A 21,878-nucleotide genomic window follows, 5' to 3' on the forward strand; every position below is an offset into this window, starting at 1 on the left:
AGAGAGGAAAGAAGACGGGGAGGATGTGAGGCGTTCATTTATAAAAAAAATAAAATAAAATTAGGCTTAAAAAATCTCCACAGACACGTGCTCGCAATTGACTGGCCAAGAAGAATCTCTCCGGTGCAGAGGCAATGCTGTAGATTTCTCCCCCATTGCCACTCTCCTCCGCTGCTCTCTCTCTTCCGAACTCCGGAACCGTTCTTCACAATTTCCATCTCTCAATTGCTGTTACAGCTGAAAGCGATCCTCTCCAATGGCGTCTCTACACGCTTCTCTCCCTTCAGTCTCATCAATTCGTTTCCGCCGTTCACCGCTGGTTTCTCCCAACACTCTAACTTCCTTGGCTCTGCAGTCCAGATTGCCGTCCAATGGCCGTTGCCGGAGAATTCTCCGCAGGCGGTTCTGTAGAGCTATGGTTCAGCAGGCCGCACAAGGATCTCCGGCGATATATGCCAAGGAGATGGAGAGACTCTCTGCTAAAGAATCGCTACTGTTGGCTGTGAGTATCAGTGTTTGAGTTTCTTAAGTATTGTTAATTTGTTTCACTTCAACGATGGCGGTGTTAGTAGAACGTAGCACAGACAGGGAATTATGTATGTATATCGGTGATTTTAGTATTCTGAGGTTGATGTTCCTTTATGCAGTAAAAAATACGTTGCGTTGTGAAAATTGAAAAGCTACTTTTCTGTAATTTGAATCTAACGGAGTACGTAGTTTGATATTTTTAGTTTCCCACTATAAGTTGGTAGCAGTTTTCCTGGAACTGAGAAAGCTGGTTGACGATTAGAATTCAAAATGGCTCCGATATCAATTTGTGGTGGTTTACCTCAATGAGCTTTTAATCTTGGGCCAAGAGAAAAAGAAAAAAAAAGTGAAGAACTCACTCATAACCAAGATTTTGCAAGAAAATATAATTGAGAGGGTGAAACAAGAAGTTAAACGGGCATGGATTCCAGTGAGGATATAGATATCCTACATACACTAAAAACAGCAGCATTGTTGTTTACTTCGCGGATTAGCAGAGAGAAGAGCAAGAAGATGATCCCCCCGATCCCCTTACACCCTTTTTATAAACAATAAAGTTCTTTTTAAAAAATTGTTTGTTTTTGTTTTGTTTTGTTTTTTTTTTTTTTTTTTTTTTTTTTTTTTTTTTTTTGCTCTTTTTAATCTTCAACTGGCCCAAAATTATCTAGAAAATAGTTAGTCTTCTGTTTTAACTAATGGGAACTGAAAGAGGGAGCTGTCACATTTCTGAACAAGATGGTTAGGAGAAATGCATCCTCTCCTCGCAGAATTCATTATCTTTTCAATTATTTCTTTTGGTCTAACATTTTGTAGGCTGAATTTTTTCAATAGAACGTGTATTCACCCACTATTCTCTGTGATTTGAAACATCGTAATGTATGAATTCAAGAAATAGAATAGATTGGGACACAGTTCCAATCTCTTAATCTACCTTTCCAGAACATTTATTTTTCTTTTTTCTCTTACTTTGAAACTCAGGTAAGTTTTATGAGTATGAATTTATGCCTATTGTTCTGTCTCAGTCTATGTTCTTTCCTTCTTTTCCTTGATTTCTCCTTGATTCGGGTTCTGGCATGCTTTGTTTGATAGCAAAATATCGGATTGTGTTGACCTTCTTTCTTTGGTTGGAGAGTTTTGTTGTATTCTGGAGAGAAGGATTGTTCGTATTTAGAATCCTAGTCTAGCAGAAGTGTTCTCGTGTAAATCAGTTTTGCTTTGTTTGGTTAATCCTTCTTCCTCAAGTAATTCATTCTTTGTCTCACTGTAGAAGGTAAAAGTTAAGTTTGACAGCCCTCCACGAAAAAATTAACACCTTGGACCGGGTGGCAAGGAGGTGCCCAACGTGATGGCATCGTTGTGTTGCATCTTTGCAATAAGGGCGGTAAAGGATTTGATCATATTCTTTGGAGTCTGGAGTTGTGATCTTGCTTACACAATATGAAATCAATTCTGTGGGAGTCCGGTCTAAGCTTGATTAGGTATAGGAACTACAGAGAGATGATTGAGGAGTTACTTCTCCAACCTCCCTTCATGAAGAGGGAAGGTATTTGTGGTAAGCTAGTGTGTGCGCCATTCTGTGAGACCTTTGGGGAAAGAGGAACAATAGAATAACTACAGAGATTGAGAGATCTTCAAGCGAGGTTTGGTCTTTGGTTAGATTGTATGTTTCTCTGTGGAATTCAGTGACGAAGCCTGTTGTAATAATCTATTAGGTCTCATTTTACTTGATTGGAGGCATTTTTTGTAGTTTACCTTCCTTTTTGTGGGTTCGCTTTTTGTATACTCTTGTATTCTTTCAGTTTGTTTTTTCTTAATGAAGTTCGGTTATTCATAAAAAATAAAAAAAAACAAAAGAAGAAGAAAAAATAGTATGAATTTATGCACTCCATCAAGTGCAACTGTGTTGATAGTGATATGTGAATTTCTAGGTATTTTTCTGATCAGTGATGCAAATCTCTACATTCATGTTTGTAGTACGAATTCATAAGTCTTCACTTCTGTATGTCAGTTTCACGTTATTAAGTTTTATTTTTGTTGTTTCTAATGTAGATCAATTGTTTCAGTTCAAAGATGCTGGTGGTTTTGAGGCTTTAGTTACTGGAAAAACAACGGATATTCAGCGAATTGATGTGAATGAGAGAATAACTGGTCTTGAGCGTCTTAATCCAACTTCTCGACCAACAACGTATGTTTCTTGTATATCTTCATTTTTAGTCTTTTAAATACTTTCTGTGGCTTTGGATGTTTTTACTTGTATGTTTTAGTTGCTCAGGTCCCCTTTTCTGGAAGGTAGATGGAATTTTGAATGGTTTGGTTCTGGAAGTCCAGGATTTGCTGCTACGTTAATATTTCAGTAAGCCTATATTTCTGTACTAATACTTCTTTTCTTTTCTTTTCTTTTCTTTTTTTCCGTAGCCACATTGTCAGGTAAAATGTTACTGAAAAATTCGAGTGCCATCATAGCTGAGATTCTTTATTCTTGTAGGAGATTTCCGTCAACTCTGGCTAATTTGTCAAAACTGGATGCTTTTATCAAAGATGGAACTGCTAGGATTACTGCTAATTTTAAGCTATTAAACGCGGTAATCTTTGAGCTTGTAACTATATTTTTTAATATTCAGCTTTCGATTCACCCGCATGAATATGACATGAGCCATTATTTGTTTCTGAAGAAAAGGGGAAAATAACTCTCGTCCGATATTTTATCAGATGATGTGTTAAATGAAATTACGTAATTGCCTTTTCTGTTGGGACTACTCTTACTAGTTTCTTTGACCTGATTTTGTTTGTCTTCTGAGATTAGTGGGCTATGAATTAAGGTTTTACTGGCAACTGCAGATAGAGAGTAAAGTTATTTTGTCCACCAAGTTATCTGTGGAGGGACCCTTACGACTGAAAGAGGAATATATTGAAGGGATACTTGAAACACCTTCTGTTAGTGAACAAGCAGTACCAGAACAGCTAAAAGGCACATTTAATCAGGCAGTCAACACAATGCAGCAACTTCCAGTTCCTATCAAAGATGTCCTTGCCAGTGGGCTAAAAGTTCCTCTAGGTATGGTACTTTTTCACGATTTCTTTAATTTTATCAATTTATTAAAGCTGATAGGTTGTTTAGAAAATTTGAAATCTTTTCTACTCACTTTTTCCAAAAATAGAAGAAATTCATCCAAAAGACAAACAGCCAAGCAGAACAGCCTATGGTGCAATGGCATAGGGCATCCCTTTTCCCAAGTCCTCCAGTCTAGGTCGACATTGTAGATGGAGTAATAATAAATAAATAAATAAATAAAAGCTTGTGTTGCCCACTCCACTTAGAGACCATAAACTTTCCAAGATCACAAAAATAGGCTAGAGAAGTATTCATATCTGAGAGGACTCTAGAATTCCTCCTTCCAGAGAAGCGGAAGGGATTTCCTTAAAAGATGTATCCAGAGAACTCTTGATTTGCCCTTAAGCCACCACCCTGATAGAGATTCTGCCATCCAGCTCCCCACAAGCTGCGGTTTACAACCCTGAAGACCAAACAGCTTGTGGTTCATTAATACTTTAAGTTTGAATATAGATTGCGATGTTTAAAAACCTTTTATCACAACGATTGTATTATGAAACTGACTATCTGATAAGAAAACAGCTAAAGATTCATTCATATAAAAGGTGAAGATCATCTGAGGGAGGTAAGGAATCTTCCCAGCACAATCCCAGGAATTGGAGAATATCTTCCAAGTAACACTGATTAAGAAAGTAGAATAGCTATGAAAATCCATGTAAAGCAGTTTAAACTCGAATAATTAATATTATAGTTTGACATTTTGGACTCTGCTTTATAAGTCTGAAGTGATTTCATGGTCTTGGATGCTTGTCAAAACCATTAATCATGGACCTTTGCCAAAGAATGGCTCAGTTGACAGTTGATGCATTGGAATGGATATTAAGCTTTATGTTTCGATAGTGTCACGTCTGATCATTTATTGTCTCTCCTTTTTTGCACCTATCTTAAAAGTGAACAAATATGAGCTCTTTTCTAATTGTTTCAACTTCATGCTAAACCTCTTTACCATTATGCCTGCAGCTGGATCTTATCAGAGGCTCATGATGATTTCTTATCTTGATGAGGAAATTCTAGTAAGTAATTTTCTATGGATCAGAACTTTCTATCATTTATATGGCATGATGGATTTAGAGAAAGAACAAAAGTCTCATTCATGTCAATAAAATGCATCCATCAACTAGATTGATTTGGTTTTGCACCAAGTTAGTCCTTTACCATCTGTTTTATTGATCTTATTTAAAATTGACGTTTTAGTCAATATTTTTATCTAGCAAAACTATGAATAGGAAGCTGTGTCATTTGTGCATGACAATGTCTTTCTGATAGGAAGGAAAAGTAGAGTGAAAAGTTACGAACAGAAAAAGAGTTCAAACTACCCCCGAAACAGCAAAAACAGCATTGGTGTAGCTTTTCTTATGCAGCAAAAACACAAGACTCCCCCGAAACACGAGACGACCCCGAAACAATTCAAATTACCCCTACAACAATATTTCGAACAAAAAAAGAGTTCAAAATATAATTTAAACCAGAAACAGAAAGATCCTCAAACTTCCAAACTAAAGATATATCGTTGAGAACCTTTGTTAAGAACATTTGAAAATATCCGCCGTACTTCCGCCACCCATTAAACGATCTATATTCCTTTCTAACCATATATTCCACAAAAAAGAATTTACAGCATCGTTCACAAGTTCCCTGCTTTTCCTTTGAAAGGAATTCCACGTAATAATTGCTTCCCGCTCTCTTTCACAATGATGAAATACCCACAATAGTCTCACCAAATTCAGCAAATGGTCCCACAAATTGCTACAGAAAGGACTAGAAAACAATGCATCGCAACATTTCACTATCCTCCAATCACAAAGAACATCGAAAAGGATTTGGAACTTAAACAAGGACATGTTCCTTGCAGCCTCTCCGTTGTATTTAGGCTCTCTAGACATGCTGACCAAAGGAAGACTTTGGCCTGTTTTTGTCAACTTTAACGCAACTTAAGATCTTAGCAGCATCAGCCAATTTGTGAAATAGAACCCTCACCAAGGGGCAACACTTGGTTCCAACAACCAAACTTTTTTGTCTATACCTTGATCTCAACAGAACTAGCCATCTCCAGCTTTAACATTAACTTATTTTCCTTTTCTTCATGTAAAATTCTTCTATTATGACTTAATCCACCACCACATTCTGTAATACAACACTGGAACCTTGACTGCCAAAGGACCATCATCTTACCCACTCATCTTCCCAAAACTTGGTCATCATCCCATTCCCAACTTTTGTTCTATAAAACTTCAATACCACATCTTGTAATTTTACAATTCCTCCTTTTTCATCTCTCCCAAATCATTCCCCATTTTCCTCAACATCAATACTGTCGACTAATGTAAACCAAAGTAGACTGTTAAAATATTGAAGAAAAAAAAAATCCAGCTTTCTTATTGTTAAAATATTGAAATATGAAATTGCATTTGAGATTTAGAAGAATATGAGTAATTTGCAAATGGTTTTGGATTGGTACAGATTATTAGGGATACTTCTGGCGTGCCTGAAGTTCTTACAAGGCTGGAGTCTCCTCCATCTCCCCTGGAGCCAAGCATGACAGACTATGAAAGCTAGTGTAATCTTTCTTTACTGCACTTCCATTATAAATAATTAATTCCATCTCTCTCTCCCTCTCTCCCTCTCAGGTTCTTTTGCCTTTTCCTCCCACACACTTCCAATTTATGAATGACATAGCAATTGAAAAATTCTTTAGTCATTTCTGCCATGAAACTTAGCCAAAAGGTAAAAGAATTCATTCATGCAACTTAAGAAGTGAATTAGGAAAAAAGAAGAAGAAAATAAAGTAGTGGAAATTGCAGTTGGGGGGTCCTTCTCTGTCCCCATCCTTGCCCCATTTTTTGATTTCATGGAACTGCTGCGAAACTTTTCTTGCCTGCAGCCTGCAGCCTGCAGCCTGCAGCCAGCAACCAGGCATGTGTTCCAATGCATTAAGTGCCATTTGCCGACTCCATATTTAATGTTCTTTTTTTTTCTCTCTTTTGGTTCTAATTTGTTTGAATTTCTAACAAATGTCTCTTGGTCGGATGAATTTTTTGCCTCTTGATTTGATGAATTTTTGGTCTCTTAGTGGAGGATGTTTTAACTAGTTTTTTTAATTTATTTTTTATTTTTTATATTAATATAAATGAAGGCTCACTTCAAAATCTCTCTAATTTTATAGTAAAAATTAATTGTTTCATTTATTTGTTACTTTTTATTTATTTTGTTAGTTATTTATTATTTTATTATTTAATTTTATGGTAACTATCACGTCATAGGTAATGAAAACACAAAAGATTGAAAAGTTTATTATTTTTGTTTGTTTTTAAATGTTTGTTTGTTTGCTTTGTTTTTTTCCTTGGCCGGCTTCATGATCCGGCGGCGGCGGCACATAAATCTTTATTAATTTTAATTCAGATAAAACGAAAAGAATCCAAGCATAACCTTTAAGCAATTTCCTTTTTTTTTTCTTTTTTTTTTTCAATTTCACTGTGAAAATTAGTAGATCTAAGTAAATTTCAATTTTATGTCATCGACATTTAAAATTTTTATTTTGAAATTTAAATTTTGTTCGTTAAAAAGTATTTTTAAAGCATATTTTAATAAAATAAGATAGAAATTAATGCTAATGTGAAAACTTGAATCACGCATGTAGATTAATATGACAGTTAATTATGTTAATAATTTTAACTGGTCCAAACATTTTATATAGTTTCAGATAATATTACATACATCTTCTAATTTCTATACCGCACCTGTGTTAGCTTACTATTAAATTTTTTAGATCATTGATTCATTTTAAAGTTAAATATTTCAAACCTACCTCTATTTAGTGATCTAATTTGCTAACGTCATCAATATGCTATGACTATTAATTTATTTAGTTGGCTATCTTATCCCGTTAATTTAATAAATAATTTATATCATTTTAAAAAAATGCTAGTACAATTTAATTAAAAAATGGTATTATATGATTTGATAGTTGGAAAATTGGCCAAATTCTAATTTTTTGTTATATTATTCTCCCTATTTCTTATAAAGGGGAAGTTTGAATCTATTTAATAAAATAATTTAAATTTGTGAAATAGTTGCATATATATCTACTAGTGGGAGGCGACTTCGATTGTTAAATAAATTATATATATATATATATATATATATATATATATTAAAAAAAAACATGCAATTCTTGCAAGAAAAGGAATTAATTAATAAAAAATTAATGTGGATGAACACGTTCTAACTTCATTTGCCAACCAATTTAATTATTTATTTAATTATTTGATAATGAAAAACGTCGAGAAAGACATTGGCAACTGCCCCATCCATTGGGATTAAACAAATGAAAATTTTAATTTAATTTAATTTCCACGTCATTTTGCGATATTATGAGTTGATTTTTATTTTATTTTTTTATTTTTTATTTTTTTTTGTTGCCTCCAAAGGAACATATATCAATGGGTAATTCGACACCACACACACATAAAATGGGCTTAAATTCTATCTATATTTTTTCAAATTTTGATTAAATTTTAAAATGTGCTTTAAAAAAATTAAAGTGTAATTTTTTCAAATTATTTTTGTAATAATTTTAATTCTTTTTCTAAAAGATTAAATTATCATAGTGAAGGGAAAAAAACCTATAAAAAGAAAATGTGAAATTAAAAAAAATGTGAAAATAAAAAAGAAAAATGTATATTTTCCCACAAACAATCCATTTAATACACCAAAAAAAAAAAAAAAAAAAAAGGAAAACCCAAATGGTAATTAATTATGTAATATAATTAACCACAGAAAATTGGAGAGTAATTAGCAAATTAAAAAAAAAAAAAAAAAAAAAAAAAAAAAAAAAAAAATCAAGCAAATTGAGTTTCTTCAAAACCATGCATTATTTGGTGAGCAGAAGGAAGCAGCGGAATTTCACCCAATTCTTCAATAAACCCTTCGAACCCAACGACGTCGTTCCACAACCCAACCACGTCGCTCAACGCCTCTTCTTCTTCTTCTTCTTCCTCCTCCTCCTCCTCCTCCTCCTCCTCCTCTTCCCGATCTTCCGTCTTCACTCTCCGACACTCCCCGCCGCCCATCTCCGACTTCCGATGATCAAACGCCGTCACAATATCCGCCACTGCTACCGGAGGAATTTGAGGCGGAACAATCTTCTCCTCCGCCGTCGCCGGCTTTCCAGTCAATCTCTGAACGAGCTCGCGGAAATTAGCGACGTCGGTTTTAATAATCTCCGGTGCGAAGATGTGAATGATTCGAATCTTCGGTTTGGGCTTGGAAATGGCGTGTGAAGCTGCGTGCACCGCCATCGCCGCCGGGCGCGCCGAGTTCTGCAACAGAGTCCGTTTCTTCATAATCGCCTCCATTTACAGAGAAAAATCGAAGCTATAATAATGAATTTTGTTTTTTGTTGGGAGAGAATCTGATCTGAAAAAAGCTTGAGAGAGAATGCGTTCGATTGAACAGAAATTAAGGGAGAGAGAACCGGAATTTATAGAGAGAGAAAACAGTGAAAAAGGGAGACAAGGGGTATAAGTGGTATTTCACAATCAATTTCTGAAATTTTTTCAAAATATGTTAAAAACATTTATAAATATTTAAAACACTCCTTAAATAAATAACCAAAATTTGAGGACTTATTTGATATAAAAGTTCGAGGACTAAACAAAAAAATAATTACTCTAATAAATTTATAAATTTTTAAAAAATAAGATAGACCAAAATAATATTTAAATTAAAAATCTTGAAATAATATTGTGAATGGTAATTTATTGCTTAATTAGTAATTAATAGATAAGATTAAACATGGATATTTCATACATACTTAAAAATTAATTTTAAAAAATTAATAATTAATAATTAAATTAATAATTCTTTATATTAAAAAACTAATGATAATGATTGAATTAATTGGAATCTTAGAAGACTATAATTAAAAATTATATTTTAAAAAAACTCAAATCAATTGAGAATTTTCAGCCAATTAGTAATAGTATGTATATTACCAATAATTATATTCCAAATAAAATGTTAATTTTATTTATTTATAATAATTATTATTATTTTGTAAATAAAAATCTTTTGCACGCGTTTGTCTTTGTATTATACATCAACATCATTATAATATCAATACTTTTGTCGATATTAACAGTTGAAATAAAAATTAAAAAACTATATAATATAATCGCAAATTGAGTGAACGTGATATTATACACTTATAGAAAGTCGTCTATGGTAAGAGGCATTTTTTTTTTTTTTTTTTTTTGTCAAGGGACAAATTTAATAAAATATTAATAAATCGTTATTAATATGTCAATACCATTAAATCCGAGTTGAACTCGAAAAAAAATCTTAATCATCCCTTTTATTAATACATCTGGCTAACATCGATGACAATATCATGAATCATACCGTAAGACAAAAGCAAAATTTGAATGTTTTTTTTTTTCTATAACAATATAAAATTTTACTTTATTTATTATTATTTTCAGAGATAAATAAAAATTTAATATCTTAAAATTAGAATATAATTGTTTGTTATATTTTTAATTTAAGCTCGTACTTTTAAAATAATATCTATTAAAGTCTCTATATTTAATCTTTATATTTTATAAATGTCAGATAATGTCCCTATACTATTTTCAAAAGTGAATTATTTATTTTATTTTATTTTTTTTATTATTTCTATATCACAATATTAAACGTAATAAAATTCTTGAAATAAAAAGGTTTGTGCATATAAAATTTGTGTAAAAAATTTATAACCAGTTACTTTTTGAAAGTAGACAAGGACCTAAATGAAAATTAAAAGAATAAAGGGGCTAAAATGGTAAATTAGCCAGTTTTAATTATTATTTTTTAAACAATAAAAGGTTAGTGATATTCCACTTCTGTATATGTTATTGTTTAGTATGGTAGTTTTTTTTTTTCTTTTTTCCTTTATTTTTAAAAATTCATTATTATTATTTAATTATTAGGAAAGAATCCGCGTAAAGAAGTTGGTAAAGGGGCGTTTAAGTAAATTTATATATATATATATATAAATGAACAAAAATAGAGAATGTGACTTGGCCTCCATAAACCAAATTGGAAACCGTATCTCTCTCTATAATATCCCAATAATATATTATTCAAATCTCCTCCCTTTTTTTATTCCTATTTTACCCTTTTTAATCCGATTTAATTACCATTTATATACTATTGATCTCGGAATAATAATAATATTATTAAAATTATCTTATTCTTTATTTAAAATTATAGAAACCAAAAATTAAAACCTAAGCTTCAAATTAATTTATTTTTTAAATATAGAAACCATATTGGTTATTTAACCATTTTCCATTTTAAAGTTTATATATAAATGAATTAAAAAAAATATTCTCGGTATAGATTCTATATTATAATTAAATCACTAAAATAAAATATATTTTAGAGAGAGAGAAGAGAATAATTAAAAAAAGAAAAACAAAAACAATTAGAGAAATTGTTTTTTTTTTAATTTAAAAATAAATAAATTTTACAACTGTACTTTGAGAGCCGGCTACGGCCAGAGAAGTTGAAGGAGAGGGGAGGGTCCTCCGTGTGAGGAGGTTGAAACCGTCGGATCCGCACGTGAAAGTGACGGTGAGGATCAGAGATGACGTGGGGTTCTGACACGTCATCAGAGAGAGAGAGCACACGAGTCTCGTGCGAATGTGGGCCGGGCCTGAGTCCGAATCGTAACGGCCATGACCGAAACGTGGGTGTCCCCTTGGCGGAAACCATGCCCAATGGCCTCTCCTGACGTGGCGCCCTACCTACTCTCTACTATCTACTCTCTACTCTTCTCTACTCTCGGTCTACGCGTCTGTGCTTCACGCGCTATTCCCTTATCTGCCTTGCTGGCTTCTCCCCCCACTTGCCATTTTTTCTTTCTTTTCTCCACCAATGAGTCAACTACACGATGACAAAGAATAATCAATTATAATAAATTTATTATAATTATAATTTAAAAAATGAGTAGATAAAAAGAAATTAAAAAAATATATATATATATATATATATAGAGTGTATTCCTTACTTATAAAATCATGATAATTCCTTTAATTTGTCAATGTGGGACGAACGTGTCGACCTACTCTCCCAATAATTCTCAACAAATTCAACATGAAACAAAGAGGCGCCCTTCCTTAACCGAGAACAAAGGGTCGTTTTTATATTCACAATTCCCGTTTTTTCTTGTCTTTCCCACATGCTCCTCCACTTTCTTATAGTCTCAACATATACTCATAAATTGATTCGAGCGAGGAATCGTCATCCTAATATCCAATAAAATAACTAAATAATTTTGTGGAAATGACAATTGAAGACAGAGAAGACTTCATCGTACCCACTCTGTAGATATCTCTACGTATTTCAACTAATATCCAAAATCAATCGATTACCGACTCAAAATTCCGTGGAAGGGTTATCCAAATTAAATCACACATAAAGCTAGTTTGGTTGACCAAGGTTTTAATTAATATTTGTAATATAATACGGTAAACATATGATTAAGGGTTAACACAAGTTGATATAAAAAGAAGACTTTGACATTTGAAGTCAATATCTTTATGATTAAACCACCCCCAAGACTAACAAAATTAAATTCATTAATTAATGAAAAATGGTTTCTATTGGTCAATTGAAAACCTAAGATAAAATTATTGAGCTAATCAATTCATTAATTTCATTAATTTAATCCCATCCCCTGTCGACCAAATAAAAATTATATATAAATTTGATATAAAATATGAAACATAAATTTGTCGGAAGACATGTTTAAAACCCATGTGGGCTCAATTTAAGGAGATCGGCCCAAACACTGTTTTAAGGCTTCTGGGCCTGCAATGCTTTAGGCCCACATAATTCACAAAATTTTAAATAAAAATAAGAAGAAAAAAAACTGCAAAAATAGATATTGTTTTTTCAATATAATGATCCGTCACATCTCAAAATAGATAATATTTTGTCAAATTTATGCATAATTTGTGGATATAAAAAAATATATTATTTTCAAATTAATGCAATCATGAAAAGAGTAATGAATGCTAAGAAGACAAAAGGACTGGTTGGTCGGAAGTATTGGAAGTCATTTTCTAAAGCATTTGTGGTTTTCTTTATTCCCTTTATGTATATGATCCTCTTTTGTCCGAGTCTCTTTTTTTTTTTTTCATCTTTATGCTGTTATGTTATATTCGTCGGTGGCGTGCTTTAGCTATTAAACTATATTTGCATTGTGATGTTCCTTAGCTTCCGAACTATGTTCGCGTTGTGACGTGCGTTAGCTACTGAACTATGCTTGCGTTGCGACGTACTTTAGCTACTGAACTATGCAGGCATTGCGACGTGCTTTAGCTACTGAACTGTGTTCGCATTATGACGTGCTAGTTCATACTAGGTACTGAATTATGACATGCTTTAGCTACTGAATTACGTTGGATCAGGAGTCTATAGACATGATAAGACACATGTAGTCTTACAAAACACAACCACATGCATTTATATGTTATAGGAAGGTTCATGGTTGAGCATTACCTAGTAGTTTATTGTAGTAATCTAGAACCGAACAGACAGTACAAAGCGAACCAACCAAGAAAGCTCGACTGACCTAACGCAGAAAGGGTTGGCAGTTTGGCAGCGGTAAACTTAATTACGCATAACAGAAGCTAACATCCATAACGAAGTACAAAACGAACAGATTTTTCTAAAGTGTAGCAGAACCAGGACGGAGAAAAGGTCTTCTTCTTCTTCCACGAACAATTTAAAACTTGTTATTGTACCAGAAAACGCCTTTAGTCTTCTCACCTTCATCAGGCTCCACGTAAATGCATTCCTTTGCCTCTCTCCACATTGCCTTCACGAATGGAGTCCCATCAAAGTGATAGTACTCACCCAAGATTGGCTTGATTGCCTTGGTTGCTTCCATGGCATGGTAATGTGGCATTGTGGACACCAAATGATGGGCCACATGAGTGTCGGTTATGTTATGGAACACCTTGTTCAAGATGCCATAGTCTCTGTCCACTGTTGCCAAAGCGCCTCTCAGCCAGTCCCATTCTGATGAATCGTAGTGGGGCAATGCGGGGTGAGTGTGCTGAAGGTATGTGATTAGGACAAGGAAGCCGTTTACAATTAGCAGTGGCACTCCGTAAACACAGACCACCCACGCAAGGCCTTTGGCCAGAACAAGGCGGTACAGACCGTAGGAGACGGCAAGCAGCCCAGCATCCGAAATGAATATCTGCAACCGCTCACGGTCGGTGTAGATTGGGCCGTATGGGTCGTAGTGGCAGGCAAAACGGTCGTAGGGTCGACCAGAGACGTTGAAGGCCAAGTACAGAGGCCAGCCTAGGACCAGTGTGATGGTGAGGGTGAGGACTCGGCCGAGTGGGTTGTTGAGGTATGGGGAGTACCATTTGAGAGCGGATTTCTTTTTAGGGACAAAGACTTCATCTCGCTCAAGAGAACCGGTGTTGGAATGGTGTCTGCGGTGGCTGTACTTCCAAGAGAAGTAGGGGACCATGAGAAAAGAGTGGAGGATAAGGCCAACGGTGTCATCGAGCCATTGGTAATCACTGAAGGCATGGTGGCCACACTCGTGGGCAAGGACCCATACGCCAGTAAGGACGCAGCCTTGGGCGGCCCAGTACAAAGCCCAGGCTGGATAAAATAAGAGGCTAGGGAGGTTTTGGAAATAGGTGGTTGCAATGTAATAGAAGATGGACGCCAGGGTAAGGTCATAAACGACATAGGAGAATGAGCGGAGGACAGAACGATGAAAGCAATGTGGGGGAATGGCTTTTTTGAGCTCACCAAGAGTGAATGGGGGTTTCGCGGCTGGGACTCGTTTCACGTGGTCAGAATCTGACTTCTTGATGGAGGAAGGAGAGGACATTCGACCTCCAGCACCCATTTTTCAAGGATATCGTCCTGAAACAAGAAAAATAAGATGAGGGGATTGAAAAATAGTTTCATTAAACAGTTAACAGTTCCATAAATATACGAGTCAAAACACCAGGCTGTGGCACATTTATTGCTAAACAGATTCATAAATACACAAATTCAATGCTAACCTAATAATTCAACGTACGCCTATCAGAAAATTGGGGTGGGGTGGGGTGGGGGGGAACTTAAGGCAAGAGCTCACCAAGACGCTACGCCGCCTACTCGAGGCAGAAAGAGAAAAGATAAAATATAAATAGGCAAAGTCTGTGACGAAATATTTTCTGTAATTAAAAAGCACAAGTGGAATCCTCCAGTTTAAACTAGACAGCTTGGCAAGTTCATGAAGAACGCCTGGAAGAGCGCTAACAAGTTGTCACCATCACATTTACGTAGGACGAATGGCTGTATATTGTTGAATTTACAAACTAAATGACTACCAAACATTTAAAATGAAAAGAAGAAAAGCAACTTATCATCAAAATAGATTAGATTGATATTGAGGTTTATTTAAAAAGACCAATTCCAGCTCTCTGATGCCGAAAGCGGAGGGATTATTCTATTTCCGGTCATGGAGTTTCGAAGGGAACCCAATGCACGTTGATTTCGATATTTTTAGACACCCATTTCTTTTTTCAAAGAAGTATAAAAAGTGAGAAACGTTCCAAACTGAAATGGAAAAGGTAAAGAAAAAGAGGTCTGGATTTATTAGCCATCTAGGAAATATCAGGACTGATGGGGACTTTTATAATTAAATAAGCATTCACTAAAAATGCGTTTGTTTAATCGTTTTTTTTTTATGTTTACTTCAAAATTTATTAATCAAAACAATTTAAGTTCACCTAATCACATTATAAAACTAATTATAAAAAAGAATTCGTCAGAAAAGACGGTCAGATTGTTACTCAACACGCTGTAGGACAGTAGCTATTTTTCCCGTTCTTGGAACACAGAAAACAATGGTGAATGATACAGAAGCAAAAACCAAAACGGCGCCTACCCTAATTGACTCAAGAACAAAGATCGGGAAACCACAATTACACCTTTGTCACATGGACCCAGCTTCGTAACTGGAAGAGGCATTAGAATCATAAATGAAAATAAATAAATAAAATATATATTTCTACAGGCACGGTTTCAAGGATATTTAATCGGGAAAGACATCTTCTTCTCTTTAAGAAAGCTCATCTGAAGTACAAAATGAGATGTCGCAGATCGACAAACCGATGAATAAATCTGTACAAAGAGGAAAAACGAAACGAGTTTCCAGTTTTCCCAGAAATTGACAAATCCTCAACACCACAAACTTAAATACACAACAGATTAGCCATTGCAGACAAACGCCAAATCCAGACACCCCCGATCGAAACTATGCAAAGCTAAATACCAAAGGACCAACTCTCATCAGTCATAAATCTCAGCGTCCTTTTCATCCCTGAACACAAACTCTGTGAGAGACTACAAAACTAACTATCTAAGCACAGCAGACACTATAATCTCTGTTCAGTGTAAAATCAAAACCATACGACACCTCAATGAACAATAATCTAAATCTTAACCCAGATCTACGCATTAGAACGCACATTCATGGAAAAACAATCAAAGAAACCTACAAAAACGTCACTCACATTGACAGAAAACAAAATGGCAAGGGGAACAATACCTGAAAGAGAGGAAGAAGAAGAGGACCGAAGTTTCAGAGAGCCTCGCACTCTCCGCTCTCACAATCTCTCTCTCTCTCTAGAGAACTTTGGCGCCGCCTTCAAATAGCCGGCAGGGAGCCTTATTTCTTTTATTATCTCTCTGAATTCCTTGGAGGCACTTCCGGGGAAAATGAGCCACTGGTATTTAACCAAAAAAATGGCACTATGTCTGTGGGCCCGGTCATTCCCAACTTGTGCTTACGTGTCGTCCTATCATTGGTTTCTTATCTTTCGTTGGCTATTTCGTCTCTGCCATTGCCTGTGAACGGAAATATCCAACGATCTCCACCGTCCAATTGGGAAGTGCCTTGCTCGTGACGGTTTGACGGTGAAGATTGTATCTGGGGGATCGAAAATATCTCACGGCTCGAATTTTACGCCATGTGAATTTTCTTTTCTTTTTTCTTTTTTCGAATATTTTAAAAGAATTTAAAATTTAGTTAAAAGAATTAAATTAAAAAAATTAAATATCTCTCCACAACATTTTTTTTAATATTTCCGACACAAATTTGACTTGAGACCTTCTATTTAATTAAATTTCAATACGTTAAATTAAATTAATTTATTATTTAAAATTTAGGCAACCCGATTTCACTCAAATCCAAACTCATTTCCAAAACAAACCTTATATGTCCACTTTAAATGAATTTGTCATCTCTATGTAGTAACTTTTTTTTTTTTTAAATTATTGTTATTATCTTGTTTTGTCTCAAACATGTATTTTTATTTTTTTAGATAAATATAAAAAATTCACGAGGTATTAATTAATGAATAAATAAATAAAGCGGATTAAATAGGGAGGCATATATTAAATTAAGTGTAAACGCACTTAATTACGGGGACAAGTAATTGAAGTTAACCAAAAACTCGAACCCAACCGGTTCGAGTTGGGTTATTCAGACCATGAACCAATAGGTGGAGCATTCCCTGATCCCAATTGCCACACATCTCTCAAATCCACCTGGCCATGCGCGCTACACGTGGCGTCTTGATTGTGACACGTGCCGCGAAGCATAGCGCTCCCCAACTCTATTTAAGAGTAGCAGTTATCCCCGTTTCTCGGAACGGCGTTATTTTGTACGGAAAATATTGGAGGTCAAAAAAACGTCAATAATAATAAAGTAATGCAGTCGGGAAGAAGCGCGGCGGAGTCGGTGAAGGAATCGGCCGCCAACGTCGGCGCCGCTGCAAAAGCTGGCATGGAAAACACCGAAGCCACCGCTCAATAAAAGGTTTACAAATGTTTATTTTTCTTGCTTTTTTTTTTTTTTTGGAAATTATTTATTGCTTTTTCATTTTATTTTAATTCGAGAAAAAAATAGATTTGGTTGTTAGATAAAATGTTTATTTATTTTTTTCATTTATTGAAGGTACCGCGTAGGGTAATAAATGACAAATGTCTTAAAAAAAATCAAGAAAAACATGTGCTATAGATGTGGATATTATTATTATTATTTCTCCATATAAAATTATTTTATTGTTTGTTGATGAATGCTTGATACGTGGCATCGTGACGGTTGAGCCACGTGGTTGGGTACAGGTCATTTAAACTGTAGATTAAAGATATTTGACTTTTGTATTTGGTAAATTAAAGAATAAATAGATTATTAGAGGATAATAATTTAGGAACATTAATAAGTATTGCATTTCCACGCACGCGTGTGGCAGGTGGACAGAATACAGGCGCAGAATCCAGTGGAGGAGGACGTGGCTAGGGAAAGGAAAGAGGAGAGGATTCACGAGGCTGAGCTGGACAAGTAGCAGGCACGTGCAGAACACGCGGCCGGGAGGCAGGCTGCTACAAGGCTCGGGGGTTCAACCGCTAGAACCGGAACCGGAACCCACATCTATGACCCGACCGAGGGCGGCCCTAATCACTGAGCCGGGTAGCGTGAAAGTCGGGCGACGGTTTTTGGTTTTTCTTTTCTGTTGTACGTTGTATAATTAATATTAGGTCGGTGTATTATTGTATGAAATAAATAATAAATAATAGATAATAGTTTTGACAATAGCCACGCTATAATTCAAATCCAAATATTCGAGGAATCTGTTATAAAAAATTAAAAAAAAAAAAAAAAAGAAAAAAAAAGGAAAATGTGAGGGTTTTATAGGCAATGTTTAGGGGTAGTTTTTTTTTTTTTTTTTTTTTTTTTTTTTTTTTTTTATAATTTTGTTACCTCCTATTAATTTCGATCTACAATAATTTTATTTATTCATTATCTGGGACAGGTGTCCATTTATGATTCAGAAGAAGATGAAAATGGATGGCGGCGGCGGCGCCGCAAGAAGGGTTGGATGAGAAGAATAGGGTTTGTTTTTTCAAATTATTATTATTAATTAGTTTTTTAAAAATTATCACATCTTGACTTATTTAACAGATTTAGTTAATTTAGGAACAAAAATCAGCAAATATTAGTAGCAATATATATATTTTTAATTATTTTTTATATATAATTAAATCCATAACAAAACATCCTTTTATATTAAGTTTAGAAGAAGATGGTTTTAAATGGAATTGACACGACATGACACGACATGTAAACCTAATGGCAAAATGTGAAGCATGCAAGGAAATCAGGTAAAGGGAGGAAAGGATGGGACCAACAAAACTGTAGTCGACTTCTCTAAACCATAAAAACTGTCAATTTCCACTCGGTTGCATTGCCCTCTTGATACATAATTCAAGAACAGAGACACACAACTCCATCTTTCTAATCTAATAATACAAGAAAAATGGATTTCTTCACGCACCAGATTTGCGCAGCTCGGCAGAACCATGGGCAAAGTGGCATCTCTCTCCAAATGTGCAAGACCCTTTCCCAAAATTATCACAAAGTTTTGTCTTATAATTGCTACCTGCCGGAGCAGCCGGGCCGCCTGTTGCTCTGGTAGCTGCTTTTGGAGGGCCTGCCATCGAAACCGTCGCGATTAGCTCCCTCACCATTGCACTTGCTTCCTTAATCTGATCAAATGTCCCCTCAAGTTCAATGTTTCTGAGGTTGGGATCTGATTCATGGTCCCTGATCGAAAGTTTGGCGCCTGTTTGACGACAAATCTGTTTGGAATTAACACCACCCTTCCCTATAATGGCTCCAGCAAGGGAAGCATCAACACTGATCTTTGCCGTGGCTGAGGCACCAAAGCTGGCTGCGGGGCCTGCTGGAGCTGCGTTCATCCTACTAGGTAAACGGCTTGGAAAGTATCCTGTGGCCCGAGGATCTTCGTGAGATGGAGCTGAAGGCCTTCCAAGTTCCCATTCTCCGTGAGCAAAATGACACTTGTCACCAAATTTGCAGCCTTCAGCAGAGTTATACTTGTTGCACATACGAGTTTTAACATCCTGTGTGGTTGAGCCATTGGACATTGGATGGGGCGCTGCTATACTTCTAGGTGCTGGAGGAGCAGGTTCTAGGTTCATCATTTGCGCGACAGCATTGTAACCGCCAGGAACATAATGCAGGAAATGGCATCCTTCACCAAATTGGCAGCCCGTAGTGCTGAAACCACAATGGAAAATATCAGACTGAAAGGCATTAACATTGAAAACATTGATCTTCTCCACATATATAAGATGTCAGAACTGATTTCATGCTTTGCAAATTGATAGCCTTCGTCATCAATTACACAAAATAATGCAAATGAGAGGTCTACAAAACACATTTCCAAGGTTTAGCTTCACATTCAAAATAAATCTACTCGATCAAAACAGGGCAGAAATTTCTTCAAGTCCATCCACATCAAATCAAAGACACTAAGAAAGAAACACAAATGATATGCAAACAGAGATACTGAAATATCACAAGCTGGGTTTATCAAGAATAATTTAGATTAGAGAGAAGAATATTCATTCAATGTCTCGTACACGGTTTGAGAAACTGATTCCAATAAATTTGAGAGGATACACACATAGGTACAATTAAAAAGTGCCACTCTAGATGTTTTAGTAATCAACACCTCCCAAAGCACTATCCATAACACTCTAACATAAAAATCACGACGTAAATCCTGCTAACCAAGTATTTGTGATGACATCTCGACATAGACTTACCAAAAAGATGTACAAGAAAAATTGTACTAATCCAGCATAAGCTGAAGAAACTATCATCATTTCTCACAGTTCACGTAGAAAATACCATCACAGAACCATACTCTAGAAAGTAGTTAAATCTTTATTGCTTAAATAGATAATTCGTTAATAGTTAGACAGGACCATAGATTTAATCTGTATGCAATTTGCCTATTTCATGAGCAAGATTATTGAACTGGGTCTTGTAAAATGAAAATTACTTACAAAAATTTATAAAGATTCAGAAAAGGATAAGATAAGTTTCCAAGTAATTATTTAGATGAGTGAAGATTTGAACCTGTAAAATTTGGTGCATGGCCTTGATTTGCTTGCTACACCAGTTGATAAGTACTCCATTTCTGTTACAAAAAATTTATTACGGTTTTCTCAGTCCCTTATCCTAGATTCTAATGTAATGACTCTAAAATGTCAAACAGTTAATGAACTCTTAACCAAGGATTAACTTCTTAAGATTTAATATGCTCATATAAGATTTTGATGTCTCTATATAGACATAATCAGGTGACCTCAATCAGGTGGGGTGTCTTCCAAAGTTATACAAACTTCTTCAGTTAGGCATTTAAAAGTTCGTCAATGTTAAAAAAAAAAAATAAAAGAACCACCACCAGAAATGACAAAATAAGCGAAATTCAAATGTCCGCCATCGATTTCCTAGTACTCAAATTCGAACCTAAACTTGAACAGACTGCCATCTCCACGATACATAAATTTTCACGGAAACAACACAACGTAATACAGAATTTCAAAAAGTACTCGAAAGGCGAAGTAAACGAGCAAGGAAAGGAGGAACAAACCTTGCTTGGACTTTTTGAAGCCGCCATTGGCATTTAAACCAACTTCGGGCTTCCCTCTCTTGCGGTAATCCATTGCTAACAAAGCCTGATCGAGATCCACCACAAACCGAACGAACTCGAAAAGAAAAACCAAAGAATACAACTAGAACAATAAGATTAAAGACCTAAAGGCTACAAAAAAAAAAAAAAAAAAAAGATACAAATCAAGGAAACGAAAAAAGTGGTCGTAAACCCTAACTCCAACTCTATACAGAGGGAAGGGTTTTGGAACATGGAGGGAGAGTTGGATCGTTTCGGTGGGAAAATATTAGGCTGCAAAATTGGAATTGAAATTAATGCCACGTAATTTATTATTTATCATTATTTAATTAATTTTTTTTTTATTTAAATTAATTGTCATGTGTCACAATTGCACTCTTGCGATAGCTGGACGGTGATTCTTCGATATCGGTTCTTATCTAACGGATTTGCACTTCGCGAACAATACCGACGTGTACTCGACCCTTGAATCATGTTTGAGATAAATGTTTTAGAAAACGTGAACGAAAAAATACGTTGAAGACAGTTCCAAATAAATAAATATTATAAGCTAAAAGCGAGTAGATAGCAACGACGACTTTGATAGTATATAACCCGAGTAAGAAGAATTGACGACTAGTCACATCTCGTTTGGATCGCTTTAGGGTATTTTAACCGTGTAGACA

The 21,878-nt window shown here is 35.1% G+C and overlaps 4 protein-coding genes and 1 long non-coding RNA gene across 5 annotated transcripts; 2 read left to right on the forward strand and 3 right to left on the reverse strand.

The window, feature by feature from the left end:
* The first annotated feature begins 77 nt into the window (after nucleotides 1-77).
* LOC111791814 (Plastid-lipid associated protein PAP / fibrillin family protein) lies at nucleotides 78-6,338 on the forward strand. The gene is made up of 7 exons (XM_023673297.2): nucleotides 78-502; nucleotides 2,592-2,713; nucleotides 2,801-2,881; nucleotides 3,014-3,110; nucleotides 3,367-3,583; nucleotides 4,601-4,653; nucleotides 6,101-6,338. Exons 1-7 carry the CDS (start codon nucleotides 257-259, stop codon nucleotides 6,194-6,196), a joined length of 912 nt encoding a protein of 303 aa, XP_023529065.1. The 5' UTR covers nucleotides 78-256; the 3' UTR covers nucleotides 6,197-6,338.
* A 2,050-nt stretch (nucleotides 6,339-8,388) lies between these two features.
* On the reverse strand, nucleotides 8,389-9,098 carry LOC111791679 (VQ motif-containing protein 25-like). The gene has a single exon (XM_023673125.2). The coding sequence runs from the start codon at nucleotides 8,992-8,994 to the stop codon at nucleotides 8,479-8,481; it is 516 nt and encodes a 171-aa protein (XP_023528893.2). The 5' UTR covers nucleotides 8,995-9,098; the 3' UTR covers nucleotides 8,389-8,478.
* A 4,021-nt stretch (nucleotides 9,099-13,119) lies between these two features.
* On the reverse strand, nucleotides 13,120-16,413 carry LOC111789928 (delta(12)-fatty-acid desaturase FAD2). Its single transcript, XM_023670655.2, has 2 exons — nucleotides 16,254-16,413; nucleotides 13,120-14,578 (listed from the first exon to the last, which is right to left on the reverse strand). Exon 2 carries the CDS (start codon nucleotides 14,559-14,561, stop codon nucleotides 13,410-13,412), a length of 1,152 nt encoding a protein of 383 aa, XP_023526423.1. The 5' UTR covers nucleotides 14,562-14,578; nucleotides 16,254-16,413; the 3' UTR covers nucleotides 13,120-13,409.
* Nucleotides 16,414-17,366: 953 nt separating this feature from the next.
* LOC111789930 (uncharacterized) lies at nucleotides 17,367-18,304 on the forward strand. Its single transcript, XR_002814419.2, has 2 exons — nucleotides 17,367-17,525; nucleotides 17,962-18,304. It is a non-coding gene; the product is annotated as an uncharacterized LOC111789930 (long non-coding RNA).
* Nucleotides 18,305-18,890: 586 nt separating this feature from the next.
* LOC111789929 (zinc finger CCCH domain-containing protein 14) lies at nucleotides 18,891-21,488 on the reverse strand. The gene is made up of 3 exons (XM_023670656.2): nucleotides 21,175-21,488; nucleotides 20,658-20,718; nucleotides 18,891-19,790 (listed from the first exon to the last, which is right to left on the reverse strand). Exons 1-3 carry the CDS (start codon nucleotides 21,245-21,247, stop codon nucleotides 19,037-19,039), a joined length of 888 nt encoding a protein of 295 aa, XP_023526424.2. The 5' UTR covers nucleotides 21,248-21,488; the 3' UTR covers nucleotides 18,891-19,036.
* Between the last annotated feature and the right edge of the window lie 390 nt (nucleotides 21,489-21,878).

The sequence above is a fragment of the Cucurbita pepo genome, chromosome 3 (genome assembly GCF_057944985.1).
Source record: "Cucurbita pepo subsp. pepo isolate OVF chromosome 3, ASM5794498v1, whole genome shotgun sequence".
In the NCBI taxonomy this organism is placed as follows: Eukaryota; Viridiplantae; Streptophyta; class Magnoliopsida; order Cucurbitales; family Cucurbitaceae; genus Cucurbita; species Cucurbita pepo.

Bases quoted from the DNA above. Each gene is read 5' to 3' on its own strand.
- LOC111791814 (XM_023673297.2), top strand. From the start codon at position 257: ATGGCGTCTCTACACGCTTCTCTCCCTTCAGTCTCATCAATTCGTTTC. The intron at 503-2,591 runs GTGAGTATCAGT...CAATTGTTTCAG, and splicing joins AAGAATCGCTACTGTTGGCT to TTCAAAGATGCTGGTGGTTT. The intron at 3,111-3,366 runs GTAATCTTTGAG...TGGCAACTGCAG, and splicing joins ATTTTAAGCTATTAAACGCG to ATAGAGAGTAAAGTTATTTT.
- LOC111791679 (XM_023673125.2), bottom strand. From the start codon at position 8,994: ATGGAGGCGATTATGAAGAAACGGACTCTGTTGCAGAACTCGGCGCGC.
- LOC111789929 (XM_023670656.2), bottom strand. From the start codon at position 21,247: ATGGATTACCGCAAGAGAGGGAAGCCCGAAGTTGGTTTAAATGCCAAT. The intron at 20,719-21,174 runs GTTTGTTCCTCC...TTTTTGTAACAG, and splicing joins CTTCAAAAAGTCCAAGCAAG to AAATGGAGTACTTATCAACT. The intron at 19,791-20,657 runs GTTCAAATCTTC...TTGTGGTTTCAG, and splicing joins CCATGCACCAAATTTTACAG to CACTACGGGCTGCCAATTTG.
- LOC111789928 (XM_023670655.2), bottom strand. From the start codon at position 14,561: ATGGGTGCTGGAGGTCGAATGTCCTCTCCTTCCTCCATCAAGAAGTCA.